The 21266-nt window shown below is 35.0% G+C and overlaps 1 protein-coding gene across 1 annotated transcript in view; it reads right to left on the reverse strand.

Moving 5' to 3' along the window:
* Positions 1-21266, reverse strand: part of LOC134232130 (protein bicaudal C homolog 1-like) — a 262980-nt gene that overhangs the window by 61825 nt on the left and 179889 nt on the right. The window contains exons 15-16 of the mRNA XM_062714082.1: positions 11477-11766; positions 463-623 (exon numbers count right to left, since the gene is read on the reverse strand). Of these exons, the coding sequence (XP_062570066.1) occupies positions 463-623; positions 11477-11766 (451 nt within the window). The remainder of the gene's footprint in view (positions 1-462; positions 624-11476; positions 11767-21266) is intronic.

Below are 21266 nucleotides of genomic sequence, written 5' to 3' on the forward strand. Positions count from 1 at the left end.
TTATACATAAAAAAAATACTTAAAGTATTTCTAAATTTATAAGTATGTTTTTTTAAACATGTAATAATAAGAATATAAACGGTAAATGTATTTCCAAGAATGGTAACTCTACTTCTTGTTTCCCAAAAGATGGGAAATTCAATTCATTGCCAAATTCATTATAATGCTATGATTTCTAAATTACAAAAGGCAGCGGTTTATCGAGAATTAACTGTACATAGATTTTATCCAGTTTTATTTACCTAATTATCTCAACTGTAGTTTTAGTTTAAATGGGAGCCCTTGTACCAAGGATACTCTGTGACAAATTTGACAATATTGGCGAAGGGGTTCTAAAAACTTTATGCACATCACAAAAATGGCTACTGCAGAGCCTTTGGCTCAGAAAAGCTAAAAGCAAGATCAGAAAAGGTCAAAGAAGATCTATATTCAAGGTGATATGATGCAGTTTATCAGTATTACCTCAAATGTTGTTTCCATAGTTGGCTCACAGTAAGCAAGTACACCTTGAATCTTTTGCATTCTCTCTCGTATGACTGATTCTGGCATTGACTTTGAAAAACCCATTCCAGACCAAATGTCAGTAGGATTACGTGTCTCACCATCTGGTTTTCTTTGCATAGCTGGAATAAAGAAGATAATGAATTTGATAGTGTTCATCTCTAGATGCATAATCCATGCAAGTTTTTTTTTTCTAGAAAGGGCTTTTAGTTACTTGAGAATGGATCTGCTAAAAAAATGCTCAAAAAACTAAAAGCTGGTCCTTCATCTTAAATATGTAGGTCAGATGCAGCATCCAAAGCAAGTCCGGTAGTGTCCATCCCTAGATGAATTATCCATGCAAGTTTGGTCCAGGTAGGGCTTAAAGTTACTTGGGAATGGACCTGCTCCTAAAACTTTAGCCGGTGCTAACACTGACACCAACACCAATGCAGCTAGGGTGTGTGTGTGGGAAGGCTGTGTGTGTGTTTGCATAAGCTCATCTTGACCTGCTCAAGATGAGTTAAAAAACAATGTAAAACTAGTGGGTATTTTTTTTTTTTTTGTTTTTTTAACCAAAAATAAAGTGCCGCGCCACAGCATGATACGCCCGTCAAAAAATTACAATTTTCGTCAACAGTTTAGAGTGCAAGAAAATCAAGTCAACCTTGATTCTAAGATTTCCATGATTTTTCTATTCCTTGAAATATTTATCCATCCCCTGTGATGTAGGCATTAATTATAATAAATATTACATCATTGATAGATTTCTATGCTGGTTGTGTTAGACCTTGTCAAAAACCCAACATATTAAACAATATCAAATTAGTCTTAACACCTTAATCTATTCCAAATTAATTTTGAAAAGAAAAGGCTGGCCATCAAATAACACATGCTATAAACTGACCAGCAGTTCTTCTGTCTATCCCCAAAGGGTACAGATAAGACTGCTTGATCAGAGTAATTGAGACAGCTAGCCTTCCTACATTGAACTCATTAATTAATCTTTAACTGGATGCTTGTTTACTCATTACTACCAAGAGATGAATGTGTAGACCTGCACTATCTACCATAATTTTTTTTAAAAAACACTCGAAAGATTTTTTTTGGTTGAGATTTAATGTCCGACAGGTTTTAATATGTAATTCATATGGACATGCTGATTCCACCCCATTCAATAAAATTAGTTTTAAAATTAAAAATATTATATAATATCAGATTAGTCTATTAGGCTATATGAAATTAATTTTAATTACTTTTCTTCAAATTCATTTTAAAACTTAGATAGCCAACATGAGCTAATTTTAAGCCAACAGGCTTACCCATTTGCCCAATACTCAAGGGATTTAGATAACACTGATGCTCTATGTTAGCTCCTCACACTCAAAACTCTTTAATTTCTCTCTAATTTGACATGCAATTTTCTGTTATCAGAATTCTTCTTGACCAGTGCTTGATAATTACACTCATGGGAGAGGTAGGATTTCCCTAACATACATTATTATAATATTTGATATAGATTGCTGTCAAGTATATGCGCTTAAAAAATAAGTATTTTCTTGATTTAACACTTTTTTAATAAGGACACTGCAATACTCATACATTATTTGGGATGTGTAAATGAATAGTAAAAAGACACATTTTTTTTTTTAAATTTCACTTTAATTAAAGGTCACAGTGACCTTGAAATAGGTCATTACACACCTTCTACCTCAGATACATAAACTGGCCAAGTTTGATGATTTTAAGTCTTATAGCTTTCTAGTTATAGGCCGGAAAGGATTTATCCATATTTGGCTATAACTTCTTAATTAAAGGTCAGAGTGACCTACTTTTTGTGCGCAACACACCTTCTACCCAAGATGCATCAGATGACAAAGTTTGATAATCCTAGGCCTAATAGTATTAAAGTTATGAGCCGGAAAAGAAAAAGCTAACAGACAGACAGACGGACGGACGCGAAGCCTATAACATAATACGTCCCGTCTTAAGACGGGCGTATAAAAAAAAAAACCAAGTCTCCCATTCTTTACCAAACATGTGACTTTTCAGATCAGGGCCAAAAATAACAATGCAGTGCATCTTTCAAGTCTAAGTCAAAAGGATCTTAAATTATTGTCTGGTCTTGTTTGTATTAATTTGACCTTGAATGAAGAAAGTGATCAAGATGAAATATTTTGATGTAGAGCATTTAGTCTTAATGCTGTCATTACCCATTAACCATATCGAAATATTTACCGTTTTTGAGTTATAAAGCAAAAACTTTCAAGACCCCTAGTTCCCTAATTTGAGGGGCCAGTCCCTTTTTAATGATGTCAAATGATAGATCTTAAAATTATGCACAATATTTATTCAACATGTCTTAACAAATTATTTTTAGTTTAAAAGATACATAAGGAAATACTGTATACAGTTTTATTTTCGCCCCGTCTTATTTTCGCCCTTTCACTCTTGCAAAATATTTTGCCCCGTTTTAAATTCACCTAATCCTAGTTTTGTTTAAGAAATTATACTGTATTCTTTGAATTCGCCCCGTTTTAAATTCGCCCAAATGAGGGTAGGGCGAAAGGGGCGAAAATTTCCCTGTATACAGTATATGTAAATTTTTGCGTTTTAGGCATTCTAATTTTTGACCTCTATCTAGCACCATTTTGAGCGCAGAAATCGAAAATGAAAAACTGATGTGCACAACTTCAAATTTTCTAGTATTTAAATGCAGTAGAATTTCTGCTCCAGCTTTTGTCGTTTCTGAGCCTTTGTCTGGAAACGAACAGTACCAAGTTTTCATTTAAAGGGAAATAATTCGAAAGTGGAAGGGAATTTTTGAAATGTATGAAAACATTTTAATTGAGTTTTGTAACGTTTAAACACTCTGAAAATTTGAGCGAAATCCGTTAAGAAATGAGCGAGTTACGAGGTCTCAAAGTTGGCATCTAGGGAAAAAAAGAAAGAATAATAGGGAATAATCTTAACCATCAGAATCAGTAGAAGGTCTTCCGCCTGTGTGGAAGACCTTAAAAATGCCATAATTTTCCATCAACAAGAGGCCCATTGGCCACATCGCTCACCTGAGTAACTTTGGTGATGCCTTTCTTTACCATATTTCCCCTTTGTAAAACCTAGGGTGTGCCCCCATGATTTTAAAATTTAGATTCTACACTACCTCTACCCCAGGATGCTTCCACATAAGTTTCAGTTTTCTGGCTGAATGGTTCTTGAGAAGAAGATTTTAAAATATTTTTCCTATATCTCTCTATGTAAAACATGGGATTCCCTATTGTGGCCCTTTCTTACCCCAGGGGTCATGATTTTAACAATTTAGATTTTACACTACCCCAGAATGCTTCCACATAGTTTTAAGCTTTTCTGGCTGAATAGTTCTTGAAGAGATTATTTAAAGATTTTCCCTATATATTTCAATGTAAAACCTGCATTCCCTATTGTGGCCCCACCCTACCATGAGGGTCATGATTTTAACAATTTAGATTCTACACTACCCTAGGATGTTTCCACATAAGTTTCAGATTTTCTGGTCCAGTGGTTCTTGATAAGAATATTATTTAATGAATCCCCCATAACTACATGTATTTATTTGAATCTACACTAACTGAGGATGCTTCCATATAAATATGATCAATCATGACTTTGCTATTCTTGAGAAGATTTTAAAAGAATTTTTCTATATATTTCTATGTAAAACTTTGGTCAGCCTTTGTGGCCCTGCCCAATCCCCGAGGGTCATGATTTGAACAAACTGAGGATGCTTCCATATAAATATGATAAATCATGGCTTTGTTATTCTTGAGAAGAAGATTTTTAAAGAATTTTCCTATATAATTTCTGTGTAAAATTTTGGTCAGAAAGTGTGGTCCTGCCCTACCCCTGGGGTTCATGATTTGAACAAATTTGATTCTACACTACCTGAGGATGCTTCCATATAAATATGATCAATCATGGCTTTGTTATTCCAGAGAAGATTTTTAAGGAATTTTCCTATATATTTCTATGTTAAACTTTGGTTGGTCATTGTGGCCCCGCCCAACCCCCATGGGTCATGATCTGAAGAAACTTGAATCAACACTAACTGAGGATGCTTCCATATAAATATGACCAATAATGGCTTTGTTATTCCTGAGAAGAAGATTTTTAAAGCATTTTCCTATACATTTCTATGTAAAGCTTTGGTCGGCCATTGTGGCCCCGCCCTACCCTTGGGAGTCATGATTTGAACAAACTTGAATCTACACTACCTGAGGATGCTTCCATATAAATTTGACTAATCATGGCTTTGTTATTCTTGAGAAAAGATTCTTAAAGAATTTTCCTATATAATTTCTGTGTAAAACTTTGGTTGGCCATTGTGGCCCCGCCCAATCCCCGGGGGTCATGATTTGAAGAAACTTGAATCTACACTACCTGAGGATGATTTCACATGAGTTTCATCTTTCCTTGCCCAGTGGTTTTTGAGAAGAAGATTTTTTAAAAATGCCATGAATTTTTCACTAATTCATAATAATCTCCCCTTGGAAGAGGGTGTGGCACTTCATTTGAACAAACTTGAACCCCTTCACCTAAGAATACTTTGTGGCAAGTTTGGTTGCAATTGGCCCAGTAGTTTTTGAGAAGCAGATGAAAATGTGAAAAGTTAACAGACAAACAGACAGCTAGACAGACAAACGGACGCCAGACAAAATGTGATCAGACAAGAGGCCCAAGGGCCTTGAATCGCTCTTCTGATAAATTGTACAACCTATCACTTCTATTTGAAGCCTCTAACCCTAAGAATTCTAAGAGCCAAGTTGCATCAACTGACAAAGTTTGATGATTCTTAGCCAATTATAACTGAAGATATTTTAATAAAGCTATATAAAAATGATTCTAAGCTTATTAATACCTAAGATGCTTAAATAAAGCTATAAAATGTCAAAAGTAGGTCACCATGACCTACTTTTTGGTCGTCACTCTCTGAAAACCCAAGAGGCATCAACTCACAAAGTTTGATGATTCTTAGCCAATAAATATCGAAGATACTTAAATAAAGCCATAAAATGTCAAAAGTAGGTCACCGTGACCTAAATTTTAGTCAACATTTTTCAAAGTCCCAAGATGCATCTGCTGACCAAGTTTGATGATCGTAGGTCTGAAGGTAATCTAAATATGCCTTTTAAACAATATGAAAACATATGCCTGCAAAATTCAAAAAGTAGGTCACAGTGACCTACTTTTTCATAAATATGTTTTAAGGTTCCAAGATGCAGCAATTTACAAGATTTGATGATTTTAACCCTCTCAGTGTCTGCAATAATGGGATTAAATGTTTTAAAAAGGATAAGTCATAAAGTTCAAAAAGAAAGTCAAGGTGACCTACTTTTAAGTTGACGTTGTTCAAGGACCCAAGATGCATCAACTAACAAAGTTTGATGATCATAGGCCTTAAAGTGTCCAAAATATGCCTTCAAATCAATTTGAAAACAAATGCCCACAAAATTAAAAAAGTAGGTCACTGTGACCTACTTTTGATTTAACATGATGTGAAGTCTTAAGATGCATCAACTTACAAGATTTGATGATCCTAGTCCTTATAGTAAGCAAAATATAAACGTTTTTATTAATTGTAAATTTAGGTCAACTTTGAAGTGACCTTGAGACCACGCCCTTTGCCCCAGGGTCATGCATTGAACAATTTTTAATCTTCAACATATTTTGATCCTTGTATGTAAGTTTGGTGAAAATCTGCCTGGTGGTTCTGGAGAAGAAGATTTTTTAGCAACCAGTACTTTTGGTTTTGTTTTCCTGATTATCTCCCCTTGTTTAAGGGTCCCAACCCTTATTTTAGTATAAATGGTAGCCCTTGAGCCAAGGATACCCTGTGACAAATTTGACACTGATTGGCCAAGGCGTTCTTGTGTTATGGCCCATTTTCTGAAAAGTTAACGCCCACCGCACACTGCACGACGCACACCACACAAATGGCCACAGCATTAGCTCTTTGAGCCTTTGGCTCAGAAGAGCTAAAAAGCTCACTTGAGCTTTCAGCTCAGGTGACCTAAAAACCAATATTAATCGGCAACTTTATGCAATTTACAGTGTTTAAACTTCAAAATATGACACATTGATGTGGTCTAAACAAGTACTGTAAATCACTTTTTATTCGCGAGAACTTTATTTTCGCGTAATTACGCGAGACGGTATACTCGTGAAAATTTCATTCTCGCGTAAAATAGAGTTCCTTAAGATTATATAGAGCAATGACCACAATTCGTGAAAATTTTGTCTCGCTAATAAAGAGTCAATGTCTATCTCGCGAAAATAAGGTGTCGCGAAAATTAAGTGATCTACAGTATTTCATTCTACATCAAAACTTGCATTTGAATTGTTCAGGTTTGATACGTGTTTCTGATCTGATAATTTTTTGATTATGTTCGTGATTTATTGGAGAATATTGTCCGCAGCATTTCTTTGATCTCAGCAACAATCACGGTAGAATAGTGAATACTGGCACTGGTTGTCTGCATACAAATGCACTTGCAAGTTCATGTTTTTTGAACAGCAACTGAATGTGCCAATATTCACCAATAAAGTTTAATAACTCTTTAAAGGTCAAATTCAAAGGAAATAGATATGCTTGTAACTGATTTATGTTGTAAATAAAAGAGGGAATTACAATATTCGTTTAATTTTAAACCTCATTGTTTTCTGTATTTACCTGTTTAAATATCACTAAAAATAACGTTCATTAATAGAGTTACTTCCCGTTTTTGTGACGTCATTCGAGACACTCGACGGAATCTAGTTATATATAAGTATAGTATATAACTACTCTTGATTATCTATTAGAATGGTAAATTTTAGGGAACATAAATGTTGATATACCAGGGTTACGTGTAGATCTTTCAATTAAGAATAGCTAGGCTTTGTATGTTTGAGCCAATCAAGGAAAAGCCGGTAAGGGTGAAAGTGGAAATGAAAATCATACAAACTTCTGACCAAGGATCATCTCAGAACCTAGCGAATGTACACAACTGATATTTAATCGCTTTTACTCATGATCAATCACTTAATACTACCGCAGAGATGTTTACAAAAAAAATGATTTCTGTATTGTTCCTCATACATAGATGGGACCAAGACTTTCACTCGTGAAAAATTATAGAATTCTTTTCTTTACATTTCATGGCTGTTTGAACAGGGGATACATGTACACCGGATTTTTTAATGTAAATTATACTTTGGTAAACAATGAACAGATCAATAGAATTTACTGCATCATCGGATATAAAGAACGAGGGCGCTTTTGATTGGCATTCGGCAGGAACCTGGGCGTAATTGAAAAGTGAAAATTTTATTGACATGTCACATGAAATTTTAAATTTTTTTTTTAATTTATCGGGTTCCTGTGCAACAGGAACGGAAAATATTTTCCCGAAATTAAGCTTTGATTTGCTAAAAAAATAACTTGAAAATTGGCCATATCAGACATTTGCTACAAAATTGTACATTTTGAAATACAATTTTCTAAAAATTTTCTATGTCTAGGTCTTCTCTCCATGATTTTGAAACGATATTTGTGTGTATTTTGATTCAAAGAAACGATTACACTTTTTTAAAAAATGGAGAGAAGACCCAGAGACCACGAAAAATGAACTTTCCCCCAAAAAATCCAAATGTGTCAATGTGGTGCGTCTTTGTCCTTTTAAAGGCATTTGTAAATATGTAGCGGTGATAGCTCAGAAAGTTAGGCTACCTGTTCAGTGCACTCGAAGCGAAAAGTTTTTGGTTCGAGCCTGGCATGGGGCGTTAATTTTTTTTTTATTCAGGCAAGCAACCATTTATTTTGTCAGGTTCGTTTTATGTACTGATGTATTAAAATTTTGAATTAGATAAATTTTGGTTCAGTTTGGTTCTCAAGCGAAATCAATTCTAATCTTCTATTTTATAATGTACATGTACGCGTATCATGCAATCTATGAATTAAATATATTTTACGTTTTATTTTTTGTGAAATATTACTATGTTATAGTACCCCCTAGAAAAAAATGGACATAAATGTTACAATTTCACAATGTCTTTCAAACTAAATGAAAAAAAAAAACCATGGACGTGTTTGTAAAATCTGACCAGGTATGTTCAGCCAACCAAATCATGGACATTAAAACCATAAATGTTTCGTACAAATGATTCCTGCAGATCACCCGCCAAATGCGCCCATCTTCTTTATCATCCGTGGGAATCCGAAGACCTTGCTATCACACTGGTGCTTTTTTTTTGGGGGGGGGGGGTCCCCTAACCACCCACCCTAGGTGTTTCGTACCCCAAGGATTCTTTGACATTTTAAGAATTAAATTTTTTTCTATGACATATCACAAAGGATTATACAAATGAACAATCCAAAATTTAAGCTTAACCTAGCCTTTTACTTCTATAAATATTCATACACTCTGATAATAAAACAGAACGTTCCGTTTCAGTATCAGAGGGCATGAATTTTCCCCGTCCCCAAACACCCGTGATAACTATACGTATGTCTGGAATCTTAATGCGTAACAAGGAATTTTTATTTGTCCACCCCTCTCGATCCTCCCGAAATGACATTTCTTTGTTTTGCCCCCAAATGGAAATTGCTTCCTACAGGCATGCTTTGTGTAAAATCTTTGTCATAAGGCGCTTTTATTAAAAAGAAAAATTTTAATATGAAGTTCTTCATCCTAATTTAGTTTATATGCTCTTTTGGTAACTATGTCAAGACGCCGGCCAAAGAGAAAAATACTGCAGAAAAACAAATGAAGTGGACAGTAAAATATGGAGGAACAATCACTTGTATGCATGAACACTGAAGTTTTTTTTTTTGTTTTGATAATATTATAATAGAAAAAAGTGCAACTGCATGGAAGTAAATAAACACATTCTTGAGAAAGTATTATCTGCGACGGACATTATACTTAACATTTATATATCCTGACAAGAAATGAAATCACCAACTCTGTACAAGTATATTATCCGAGGAAAATTGCCTTACAGGTACGAACTATAGGTGAGGGGGGTGCTCCCTGACTTTTTCATATAAATATTTTTTAAATTTTAATTTAAAAAGGAAATTTTCATGAAAGGTTTGTAACAACCCCTTTCCCGTTTTGTCACAGTAAGGTCATTTTCCTGCATCTCATTATACTAGTATTTCTTATATATAAGAAAAAGACTACCCCCTTCCATTTTATTATTTTGGGGGGGGGGGTAACATTTTTAATCAAGAATCGTTTTGGCTTGTCTATTACCCACCCACCCCCCCTTTTTTTATTCAGTCTGCTTCCCTTGCTCACCATATGCTTAACATTTATTTAGATTGTTTAAAAGAATATAACATTTATGTACACGATAAAAACATACAGATAGTTTTTTCTCCATCATTTTCTACTCTACGTACATTCATTGTACATCTCTCTTATCGCAGATTTCTCGGATGAGTATATAACCGCCTCGGTAACCTTCCGTCTTGTGTGCAGGCACCTGAAAAATGGTTGATGTACATCCACCACCCCCACCGAGATATTTTTGGACACGATAATCATTTCCTTGTCTATCATTTCAAATAATAATTTCCTTGTCTATCATACCAATACTTTGATATTTGATACGGTCCTTCGGATGAGACCGTATAAACCGAGGTCCCGTGTCGCTGTAGGTGCTGGCACGAAAAAGATCCCTTCTTGCTCAATGGCTCTGAGTGCCGAGCATAGGACAAATTTTTCAGCTTTCCGCCGGCAAATGATGGCGTCTTCATATGAGTGAAAAATAAATAAATAGACTCAATAAATCGATATTTGATTATTATCTTCCGTTTTCTGTCAAGTTTTAGAAATTGTTCTTTTACGGTTTATGAAAACTACAAGTACTTTTTATGGCTTTGACAGCATGCTAGAGGTAGTTTACGGCAAGATACATGTTTATTTGACTTGGCGCCGCGTACTACATGTATGTAAATATACCGAGAACATACTGTAAAGGGACAATCTCTATAACTTGACAAAAACGGAAAATATCAAATTATTTATGGTATTGGTATGTAGACGAGGAATTCATGTATATTGTCTTAGTTAAATTTTCGATAGGAGAGAGACGGCAAAATCTCAAGTGCCTGTCATCTTGTCTAGTACAGTACAGTACTGTAATTAAAATAATTAAAATAAAAATTTTAAAACCTTTCCCTTCAAACAGTATTGGGGCTTTAAAACCTAAACTGAGAAACTAAAATACGACTTAAATTTTGAAATAAACCCAAGAAATCCATCAGACATTTTATATTTAATTAAACTGTAGGCTAAACCAGCCACGTGGCATCATTTTTGAAAGGGGGATAGCCAGAGAAAAGTTTTAAAAGTTGACAAGCAACAAAAAAGGGGGTGGGGGAGAGAACTGCCCAAACTTGAAACCCTAGTAAGCGTAATGTTTGTGAAAAAATGGGGAGGCCCCCTCCGCACCCCCTCCCCTGTGGCTACGTGCCTGTAAACTGATCTATATAAAAATAATGGTCATATTTATTATTTATAGCTTTGCATGTTTATTGGGCTCAAAACCATGTCTCTTAGACTCTCAATTTAATATGAATACTAGTATTCTCCTCAATTTCAGGTTCGTAAACAATAAATAAATATACTCATATCTTGTCCCGAATTATTATTAAAGTTAAAAGCGCACATGACAGCATCTACCTCCATCTAGAGAACAATAATTTTCCAAACCCGTCAATATAGTATGCACTTCCTACTTCACATTGTCTCTAATGACGTCATGCAACAAGGGAGATAAGCGATTTACAATAAATGATCCACTTGTCACTCAGGTAAGTTTAAACGACATTTAGTGATGGAAATTGGTGACAAAAAATTAAACAGACCTCAGAATGTTATTCATATTGTTCCAGAGGCTGATAATAATGAATAATTATGAATTTTCACATAAATATTATATTTGACCTTTAATATGGAAAATCAGCTCTTACCCTTGGTTGCCATTAGTTTCTTTTGTTCATAATCTTCAATCAAAGAATAGGAATCTCCAACCAACTCAGCATTATTAGCTCTTAAATGTAAAAAGTTTTGATGAAAGCTCTCCATATCAACTGTGTTTATGTTCTCCATATTTACTTCTGTTGCAAGATTTTGAAGCTTATGAATTTCCTGTAAATTCTGTAACATCTGAATTTCATTCTGAAGAATTTGAAGATTCTGGAGTTCTATTCCACTTCTGGTGCAATTAACCTCCTCTGATGTTTTCATGGCATCTCTAGAGCTAATTAATAAATGTAGATGATTATCATTCAAGGGCAGAGAAAGAGAAAATTGTAATGAATGCATGCTTATAACTTTCATGATGTGATTACCAGGGTTTGACTTAAAAGTACATGTATATATATCTGACAGATGCAGTCAAGAAAATGAGTCTGATTAGAGCTTTTTCATAAGACCTAACGGATTACATTGTTTGTGACGTGCTGACGCTTTGCTTGTCGAGAACTTTACATACTACGTCACAATCTCAAGACCTTGTTTTTGTTCTGTATCTTTTTCCCTATTATTATAAAGGTCTTCCGTCTTCAGCGGAAGACCTTCTTGTTATTCTTAGGTTTCTTTTCCACTATTTTTATTAAGGTCTTCCGACTTCCTTCGGAAGACCTTACTGTTTTTCTTATGTTTCCTATTATTATTATGTCGCCCCGAACGAAGTCGGGGACGACATATTGATATTGTACGCATGTTTTTTTTATCCAGGCTGTTTCTCGGAGATGGCTGGGACAATCTTCCTGAAACTTTCCTCAAAGGACGATCACTGGTTGTAGTTGTGCAGTGAGGTTGTTCAGTTCCAATATGTCTACCGTTGCCATGGAAACCTGTAAAAAGCGACAAATTTTGTCCGAGAGTGTTCTCTCTGGTCCCTTAATCGTTCGTCATGAAACTTTTCTTATTTTAATGATTAGTATCTGTAGTTATGCAACTCGCATTTAAAATTTTCAAATAATCGATTATTGCCATGGAAACCAGGTGAAAGTCAAAATTATTTAATTTCGATTTTCTCAATAACTACGCAGGCAATCGTTTTGAAACTTTCAGTGTTTATTCCTTGCAATGTGTCAAAGTGATTTCTACTTTTAAAAAAATTGTAATGAGTCGCTCACAGTTGCCATAGAAACGAAACAGAAAAAAAGATTCAGATGTACACATGTGTTCTCCAAGGTCTAGGTCAAAGGGTCAAAGTTCTTGGTGTCCAATAAAAGTCCTTTTCACAAGGATTACATATTTGAAATACGAAAGCCCTAGCCCTTACCGTTCAAACGTAAGGTACTATGTTCAAGACACCCCCCCTTTTTGAAGCGCACTGCCAGGTAGAATACACAGATATAACATATACAATTTACAGGTAACGTTTTAAAAGTTTCATTCATAAAATTCAGTTCTCCTGAAGTGATTTGATAGTTTGCCAACAGTCATTCTTCTTCTGTCTTGTCTCTAGATTTTATAATTATTTTGTTTTTTCTATATAAAAAATAACGATTGTCAACTTCATTTATTAGCATTTTGCGTTGTTTGGTATATCTATTACTCGTATATTATTAATTTCATTAAATAGTGCAAGAATAAATTAGAAAAATTGGTACGTTATTTCCATAGTTTTTATTCATTCATAAATCTTTGGATCCGCTCCTATACAGGTGCGCTAAGCCTTGATCACTACTGTAAACAAAACATTCATCTCGCCGAAAATATTCATGATTCCGCTAAACTGAGAAAGTTTACACATGATTTATCATCTCATAAGAAACATCAGACCTGTACACTGCAGAAATGCTCGAATTGAAGGTGGCATGTCAGATTCGTTTTCCGGCAGAACCTCCAGAAATTAAAGTGAAAGTAGGGAATTTTCTGATTTATCACTGGCGTTTTAATACACAAAATAATTCGGCTGATCTTCTTAATAAATAATATTTGCCAAGCTTTTTTGGTAGGAAAGATACTGCCAATTAACAAGTATGAGGCTCAGTTCAGTACATCTGCCCAATTTCTTGTATGCAAGTCTGCAATTTTGGACTTGTAATTTTTTTCCTGCACTACTTTCTTCTCCTACAGATTCTACTCCTACAGATTCTAAAAATAATGAGTGGGATGTACCCAATTAAGGTCTTCCGTTTCTAACGGAAAGAACTGATCATACGACTGGATGGTTGTCAAAGCTTAGCTAATGGACCATTGTTTTAGTGATGATAAAAATGAAAGTCTTGTCCAATACGGGGCGACATATGCTATTGCTTGCAATAGCAGACTTTCTAGTTATTATTCCCTTTTCATAGTACACGTGATTTCTCGGAAACTACTTGACCGATTTCAAAGATTTTTTCAGGAATGATGCATTGTTATAATATCTCCACACCATTTTTTATTTTTTGCAAAATCACTTCCGGTCACATTTTTTGTCCGATTTTCTTTTTTTAAATTGCCATTTTGTCCAAGCAACTCCTTCTTAACCACTCAAGATTTAATCACAATATTTTTGGGGATGATAAAACATCTCTTTCAGTTATGCATGGCATCTTTTGATTTTGCATCCATCACTTCCGGTCGACACAGGAAGTGACATCAATTTTCGAGATTTTTTGAAAAATTTAACTGTTTTGAATAATGGCAAGTAAAACTTATGTTCATATTAACAATCGTCAACAAAACGCATCCATTTGAATAACTTCCGGTGTAAACCGGAAGTAGTCGTACAAAATTATCTTTAGGCATAACCTAATGAAAGAGTATACTGTAAATCAGGTTTTATTCGCGAGAACTTTATTTTCGCATAATTACACGAGACGGTGTGCTCGCAAAAATTTCATTCTCGCGTATAATAGAATTCCTTAAGATTATATAGAGCAAAGTCCACAATTCGTGAAAATTTTGTCTCGCTAATAAAGAGTCAATGACTATCTTGTGAAAATAAGGTGTCACAAAAATGAAGTGATCTACAGTAATCTGTCTAATGATTGCTTAGCATAACCATATGATAGTAAACTTTCTTTATCATATAGAGATATATTTTATTCACTTCACACAATAAAGAGTTAAAATAGTCTTAGATTTGCTGACAAGATTCTAATCATTTTTAACACAATGTAAAAATACAATGACATAAGGTATAATAGATTTCCGCCATCATGTAGTAAAGAATTGACAACATGTGCCAATTTTTTCACATCATTTAAAGAAATTCTGACATCATATTGTAGAGACTTGATATTGAATTCAAGGATTAATGAACTGTTTAGACCAAATAGTAGAGAGTGCAAATAACATACAACTGCAAGTATGAGTTGAAATGTTATAAGTATTTCTTTACAACCAGGAAAAGGCTTTTGACTAAATGTCATTAAGAGCTGATATAATGCAATGGAACGTTGACACAATGTAATTTACATGTGAGTAAATGTTGTAAAAAGTTAGCATAATGTAATGCAAAGTTGACTAGTGATGGGGAATTGGAAAAAAATCGGAATCAATTATGGGTAATAATCGGCTGGGCTGCAGGCATAATCGATTAATAATCGATCATAATCGAAATTTTGAACTTTTAATGAAATTAATATAGAAAAGTTTTAAAACTTATTCAGATTTCTGTCAGACTTTTACAAAAAAAAACATTTATTTACATAAAATATTCAAAAATAATAACTGAAATTTCTTTCTTTAAAAGTGGAAAATAATATTTTGTTTACTTTAAAACAATATAGGACAATTGAAACAGAATGGAAATTTATTATTATTTTTTTTTACAAAGTCCATGCAATGGGTATTTTACTGATATTAGTCCCACCTTTCATTTAATACATGTATCTATTTCTTAAAATTAGTTTTAATTAGTTAAAGTTGCAAGTTTTGAAAGTAATTATCCAGAAGTTAGACTTGTATTTATGATTATAATTATGTTTAAAGATTGACTAGACTAATTATGTTTTCCTTTATATAGTAAAACATTGCAATATTACCGTTTCCTGGTATTAGTCTAACCCCATATTTAATCACGGCGGTAAAAGTATCAACAAGGTACGAAATCCTTCCATGTTTTCAACATTCATCACTACTTTTATGCTCTTTGCACTTGGATTTGGGAATAAAATTAAAGTATGACAATTTTATTATACCCCCCGCTTGAAAAGCGGTAGGGTATATAGTAATCGTTAATTCCGTCCGTCCGTCCGTTATGCTTTGGGGTACCCATCTCTTATCCGCAACTCCTCTCATACCACTGAATGAAATTTGATGAAACTTTCATAGAATCTTTATTACATATTGCCATTGTGCACCTCCTATTTTCCTTTTTGATCCGACACATATTTTGGGTTTCCCGGCCACAGGAAAACATGGACTTTTTCACCAGTTATAACCATATGGGAGGCGGGGGGTATCATTTAGTGAGCTCATCGCTCACAGTACCTCTAGTTTTTTGTTAGCGATGTCCGCGACATTTATTTTATAATCGATTAGTAGCATTGAAGAGCTTCTAACGACCGACAATCGATTGTCGGCGACAATCGTTCCATCACTAAAGTTGACACAATGTAATTGTAGAGTGTGTTAATTATGTCAAAAACAGTTGACAATGTAATGAAAAGTTGACTCAATGCAATAATTATGTGAGTACTGTTTGTTTTCTTCATTCTAAGAAAAGATACACTTTATAACGTGACGTTCCGTTGTGATGCGGCGACACCCCATGCTCTATGTTTTAAACATTTATAAAACAAATTCAAATGAACATTATTAAATTAAAATTTGAATGTTTACTAGATTTATATTTGTGCATCTTTTGGTATATTGTATTTGATAATATGACGCCAAATATAAAAGATATGGACACTGTGACATTACTTTTGGATCAACCCTCATACTTGCACATTTAATCAAGTATGAGTGCAAATCAATAAAATCTTATAGTTTAAATTATTATATAGCAACAATAATGTTGGATACACATGGATCAGGGGTCTAGAATTACGCTTTCCCATTGCCCGGGGTGAGTAAAAATTTGTACAGGTAAGTACGATTGTGGGTCATGCTCACCTACCTGCCCGGGAAAGTAAAAATAAATGACAGTAAACACTTATGTTGTTGAAAGTTGTTCTTTTCACAAAGTTTGATTGAAAATTGATTGGTTTTAATTTATTTACTTAGCTAGCGAGTTGTGTGAAGTGGTATGAAGGTTTCCCGTCAAATGAAATGTACATTATCACTACTGGAAATACTTGTTTGCTGTATAAATAAACAAGAGGCCCATGGGCCTTATAGGTCACCTGAGCATTATGCAACAACTTTCCAGTGATTGAATTTGATTCATGTTTTAATCCAGATGCTATCATTCACAATTTTGAAATAGGCACCATTGATCATCATAACAATACACTTAGCAGTTGCTTAGTTTGTTTACTTAATACCCATAGGCAGGGTAGGGGAACAAAAACTGCATTTCAAGTAATCAGTAATATTCAGCATGATCAGTAATGCCCCAATCACACATGAACCCCTGACCCTTAGGCCTAGATCCACACATTGCACAATTTTTGAAAAGGCACCCTTGCTTTTCAAAAATATTTGATAAATACCAAGGAGCAGATTTCAAACAATTCATCCAGTTTCAGTATATAAGTACAGCCCCCCCCCTCCTTTATGTTACCCTTGACCCTGGGGCCTTGAAATTCACAATTCTGGAAGATTAGGACCCTTACTCATCATAACTACATAGGTAGTTCATCTGCTTAATACCAAGGAGCAGAGAAGAAAACTTTCAAAGATTTAGTGTATTTTCATTGTATAATCAATAAAGCCCCACCCTATCACTAGAATCCCTGACCCTGGGGCCATAAAATTCACAATTTTGGAAGAGGCACTCTTGCTCATCATAACTATGCACTTATTTAGTTTATTTAATACCCAGACGCAGAGAAGAAGATTTTCAAAGAATTCATGTATTTTCACTATATAATCTAAAGAGCCCCCCCCCTACACCAGAACCCCTGACCCTGGGCCATCGAATTCACAATTTTGGTAGAAGCACTTTTGCTCATCATAACAAAGCACTTAGTTAGTTAATTCAATACCCAGGAGCAGAGAAGAAGATTTTCAAAGAATTCAAGTATTTTCACTATATAATCTATAGAGACCCCCCCCCCCTTACACCAGAACCCCTGATCCTGGGGCCATAAAATTAACAATTTTGGTAGAGGCACTCTTGCTCATCATAACTATGCACTTAGTTAGTTTATTTAATACCCAGGAGCAGAGAAGATTTTCAAAGAATTCATGTATTTTCACTATATAATCTATAGAGCCCCCCCCCCCCCTTACACCAGAACCCCTGACCCTGGGGCCATAGAATTCACAATTTTGGTAGAGACACTCTTGCTCATCATAACTATGCACTTATTTAGTTTATTTATTACCCAGGAGCAGAGAAGAAGATTTTCAAAGAATTCAAGTATTTTCACTTTGTAATCTATAGAGCCCCCCCCCCCCCCCCCCTTACACCAGAACCCCTGACCCTGGGGCCATAAAATTCACAATTTTGGTAGAGGCACTCTTGCTCATCATAACTATGCACTTATTTAGTTTATTTAATACCCAGGAGCAGAGAAGATTTTCAAAGAATTCATGTATTTTCACTATATAATCTATAGAGCCCCCCCCCCCCCCCCTTGCACCAGAACCCCTGACCCTGGGGCCATAGAATTCACAATTTTGGTAGAGACACTCTTGCTCATCATAACTATGCACTTATTTAGTTTATTTATTACCCAGGAGCAGAGAAGAAGATTTTCAAAGAATTCAAGTATTTTCACTTTGTAATCTATAGAGCCCCCCCCCCCTTACACCAGAACCCCTGACCCTGGGGCCATAAAATTCACAATTTTGGTAGAGGCACTCTTGCTCATCATAACTATGCACTTAATTTATTTAATACCCAGGAGCAGAGAAGAAGATTTTCAGAAAATTCATGTATTTTCACTATATAATCTATAGAGCCCTGCATTACACTAGAACCCCTGACCCTGGGGCCATAAAATTCACAATTTTGGTAGGGGCACTCTTGCTCATCATAATTATGCACTTAGTTAGTTTATTTAATACCCAGGAGCAGAGAAGAAGATTTTCAAAGAATTTATGTATTTTCACTTTGTAATCTATAGAACCCTAACACCAGAACCCCTGACCCTGGGGCCATAAAATTCACAATTTTGGTAGAGGCACTCTTGCTCATCATAACTATGCACTTAGTTAGTTTATTTAATACCCAGGAGCAGAGAAGAAGATTTTCAAAGAATTCATGAAATTTCACTATATACTTATTTAGCCCCACCCTAACACCAGAACCCCTGACCCCGGGGCCATGAATTTCAAAATTTTGGTAGAGGACTCAATGCTGATTACAATCATGCAAACAGTTTGACTGCTTGATGTCCAGGAGTAAAGAAGAAGATTTTTAAAGATTGCACTAATTTTAGTGGTTTTTGCCCCATCCCCCAGGCCCCAGGGGGGCAGGGCCCATGAAATTCACAATTTTTGTTCCCCTTCACCCATAGATGCTATATGCCAAATTTGGTTGAAATTGGTTCAGTGGTTTCGGAGAAGAAGCTGAAAATGTTCAAATGTTAACGCACGACGCACGACGCACGACGCACGACGAACGACGACGGACGAAAAGTGATAGCAATAGGTCACCTGAGTTTACTCAGGTGACCTAAAAACCGAATACTGTACTGTTTCGATTTCCCGGAATAGATACGAACGTGATTTGAGGGCTATAACTCTTAAAATATAAATGATTAATGTTAGAATTAACGAAATAAATGTTATAATCCACTGAACAATAATTTTGACTTTAAAAAATACAATTCAATACAGCATACAGTGTATGAATATATCTATATCAAAAATACAATGCAATATAGCATATTAATATTCGTAGTATATAAGTGACATAAATAGCATAAATATTTTAATTGGGGGGAAAGTATTCACATATTCGAACCATGAAAAATGTTAGCCTGTAAATGGATATATAAACATAATGTCAATAAAATTTTAAAACTTGATTGTTTCATGTTTTTGTTGGGCAAGTGAATTTTTTAGGCGGGCAAGTGAAATTTATTGTATCACTTGCCCTTGGGCAAGTGAGTAATAAAAAAAATTCTAGACCCCTGTGGATGACAGAAAAATCCACACTGCTTAAAATTTTATACATATCTTCAAGTGGACATCTCATACTGTATAAAATTTATAAAAGTATAAATGATAAGAAATGTTTCAAGATTTGAATAAATTTGAATCTACACTACATGAGGATGATTCCACATGAGTTTCATCTTTCCTGGTCCAGTGGTTCTTGAGAAGAAGATTTTTAAAGATTTCCCCCATATCCACCTATGTAAAACTTTGATCGGCCATTGTGGCCCTACCCTACTGGAGGGGTCATGATTTGAACAAACTTAAATCTACACTAAGTGAGGATGATTCCACATGAATTTCATCTTTCCTGGCCCAGTGGTTCTTGAGAAGAAGATTTTTATAGATTTTCCCTATATACTCTTATGTAAAACTTTGATCAGCCATTGTGGCCCCATCCTACCCCGGGGGGTCATGATTTGAAAAAAACTTGAATCTACACAACCTGAGGATGCTTCCACATAAGTTTCATTTTTCCTAGCCCAGTGGTTCTGGAGAAGAAGATTTTTTAAAGATGCCATTAATTTTTCATTAATTCATAATTATCTCCCCTTGGAAGAGGGCTTGGCCCTTCATTTGAACAAAATTGAATCCGCATCAACTAAGGATACTTTGTGGCAAGTTTGGTTGAAATTGGCCTAGTGGTTCTTGAGGAGAAGATGAAAATGAATGAAAAAAACCAGTGGGGCCAAAATGGCCGATTAAAATTTTACAAAAGAATATATAGGAAAAATCTTCTCAAGATCCAAAGGGGCAGGAAAGATGAAAATCATATGGAATCATCGTCATGTAGTGTACATTCAAGTTTGTTCAAATCATGACCCGAGGGGGTCCGGGGGGGCCACAATGGCGGATGAAAGTTTTACATAGGAATATATAGGAAAAAACTTAAAAAATCTTCTTCTCAAGAACCACTGGACCAGAAAAGCTGAAGCTTATGTGGAAACATCCTACGGTAGTGTAGTTTCTGAATTGTTCAAATCATGACCCCGGGGGTAGGGCGGGGCCACAATAGGGAATCCAAGTTTTACAGAGAAATATATATAGGAAAAAACTTTAAATATCTTGTTGTCAAGAACCACTGGGCAAGAAAAGCTGAAACTTATGTGGAAGTATCCTGGAATAATGTTGATTCTAAATTGTCCAAATCCTGACCCCTGGAGGTAGGGCGGGATATAATGGGGAATTCAAGTTTCACATTGAAATATATATGGAAAAATCTTTGAAAATCTTCTGTATATAAATCATGACCCCTGGGTTAGTGTGGGGTCAAAAGTGGTATTACAAAGGGGGGAAATCTGTTAAAGAACAGCATGGCCAAAGTTTCTGAGGTGAGTGATGTGGCCCATGGGCCTCTTGTTATACTTATTTTGATGTTCTATGTCTTCTATTTTCTTCATGTATTTTATAAAACATAGTGTAAAAGGCTTTTGCTATCATTGCAAGACATCACAAATCACTTCTAATTTCATATCATGCTAATAAGCGTTGGTATCTAAGGCTCGATTCAAGAAAATTTTACTTCTCTAAAACTGTATT

The sequence above is a fragment of the Saccostrea cucullata genome, unplaced genomic scaffold (genome assembly GCF_032062105.1).
Source record: "Saccostrea cucullata isolate Sc308-1 unplaced genomic scaffold, CSIRO_AGI_Scuc_v1 ctg492, whole genome shotgun sequence".
In the NCBI taxonomy this organism is placed as follows: domain Eukaryota; kingdom Metazoa; phylum Mollusca; class Bivalvia; order Ostreida; family Ostreidae; genus Saccostrea; species Saccostrea cuccullata.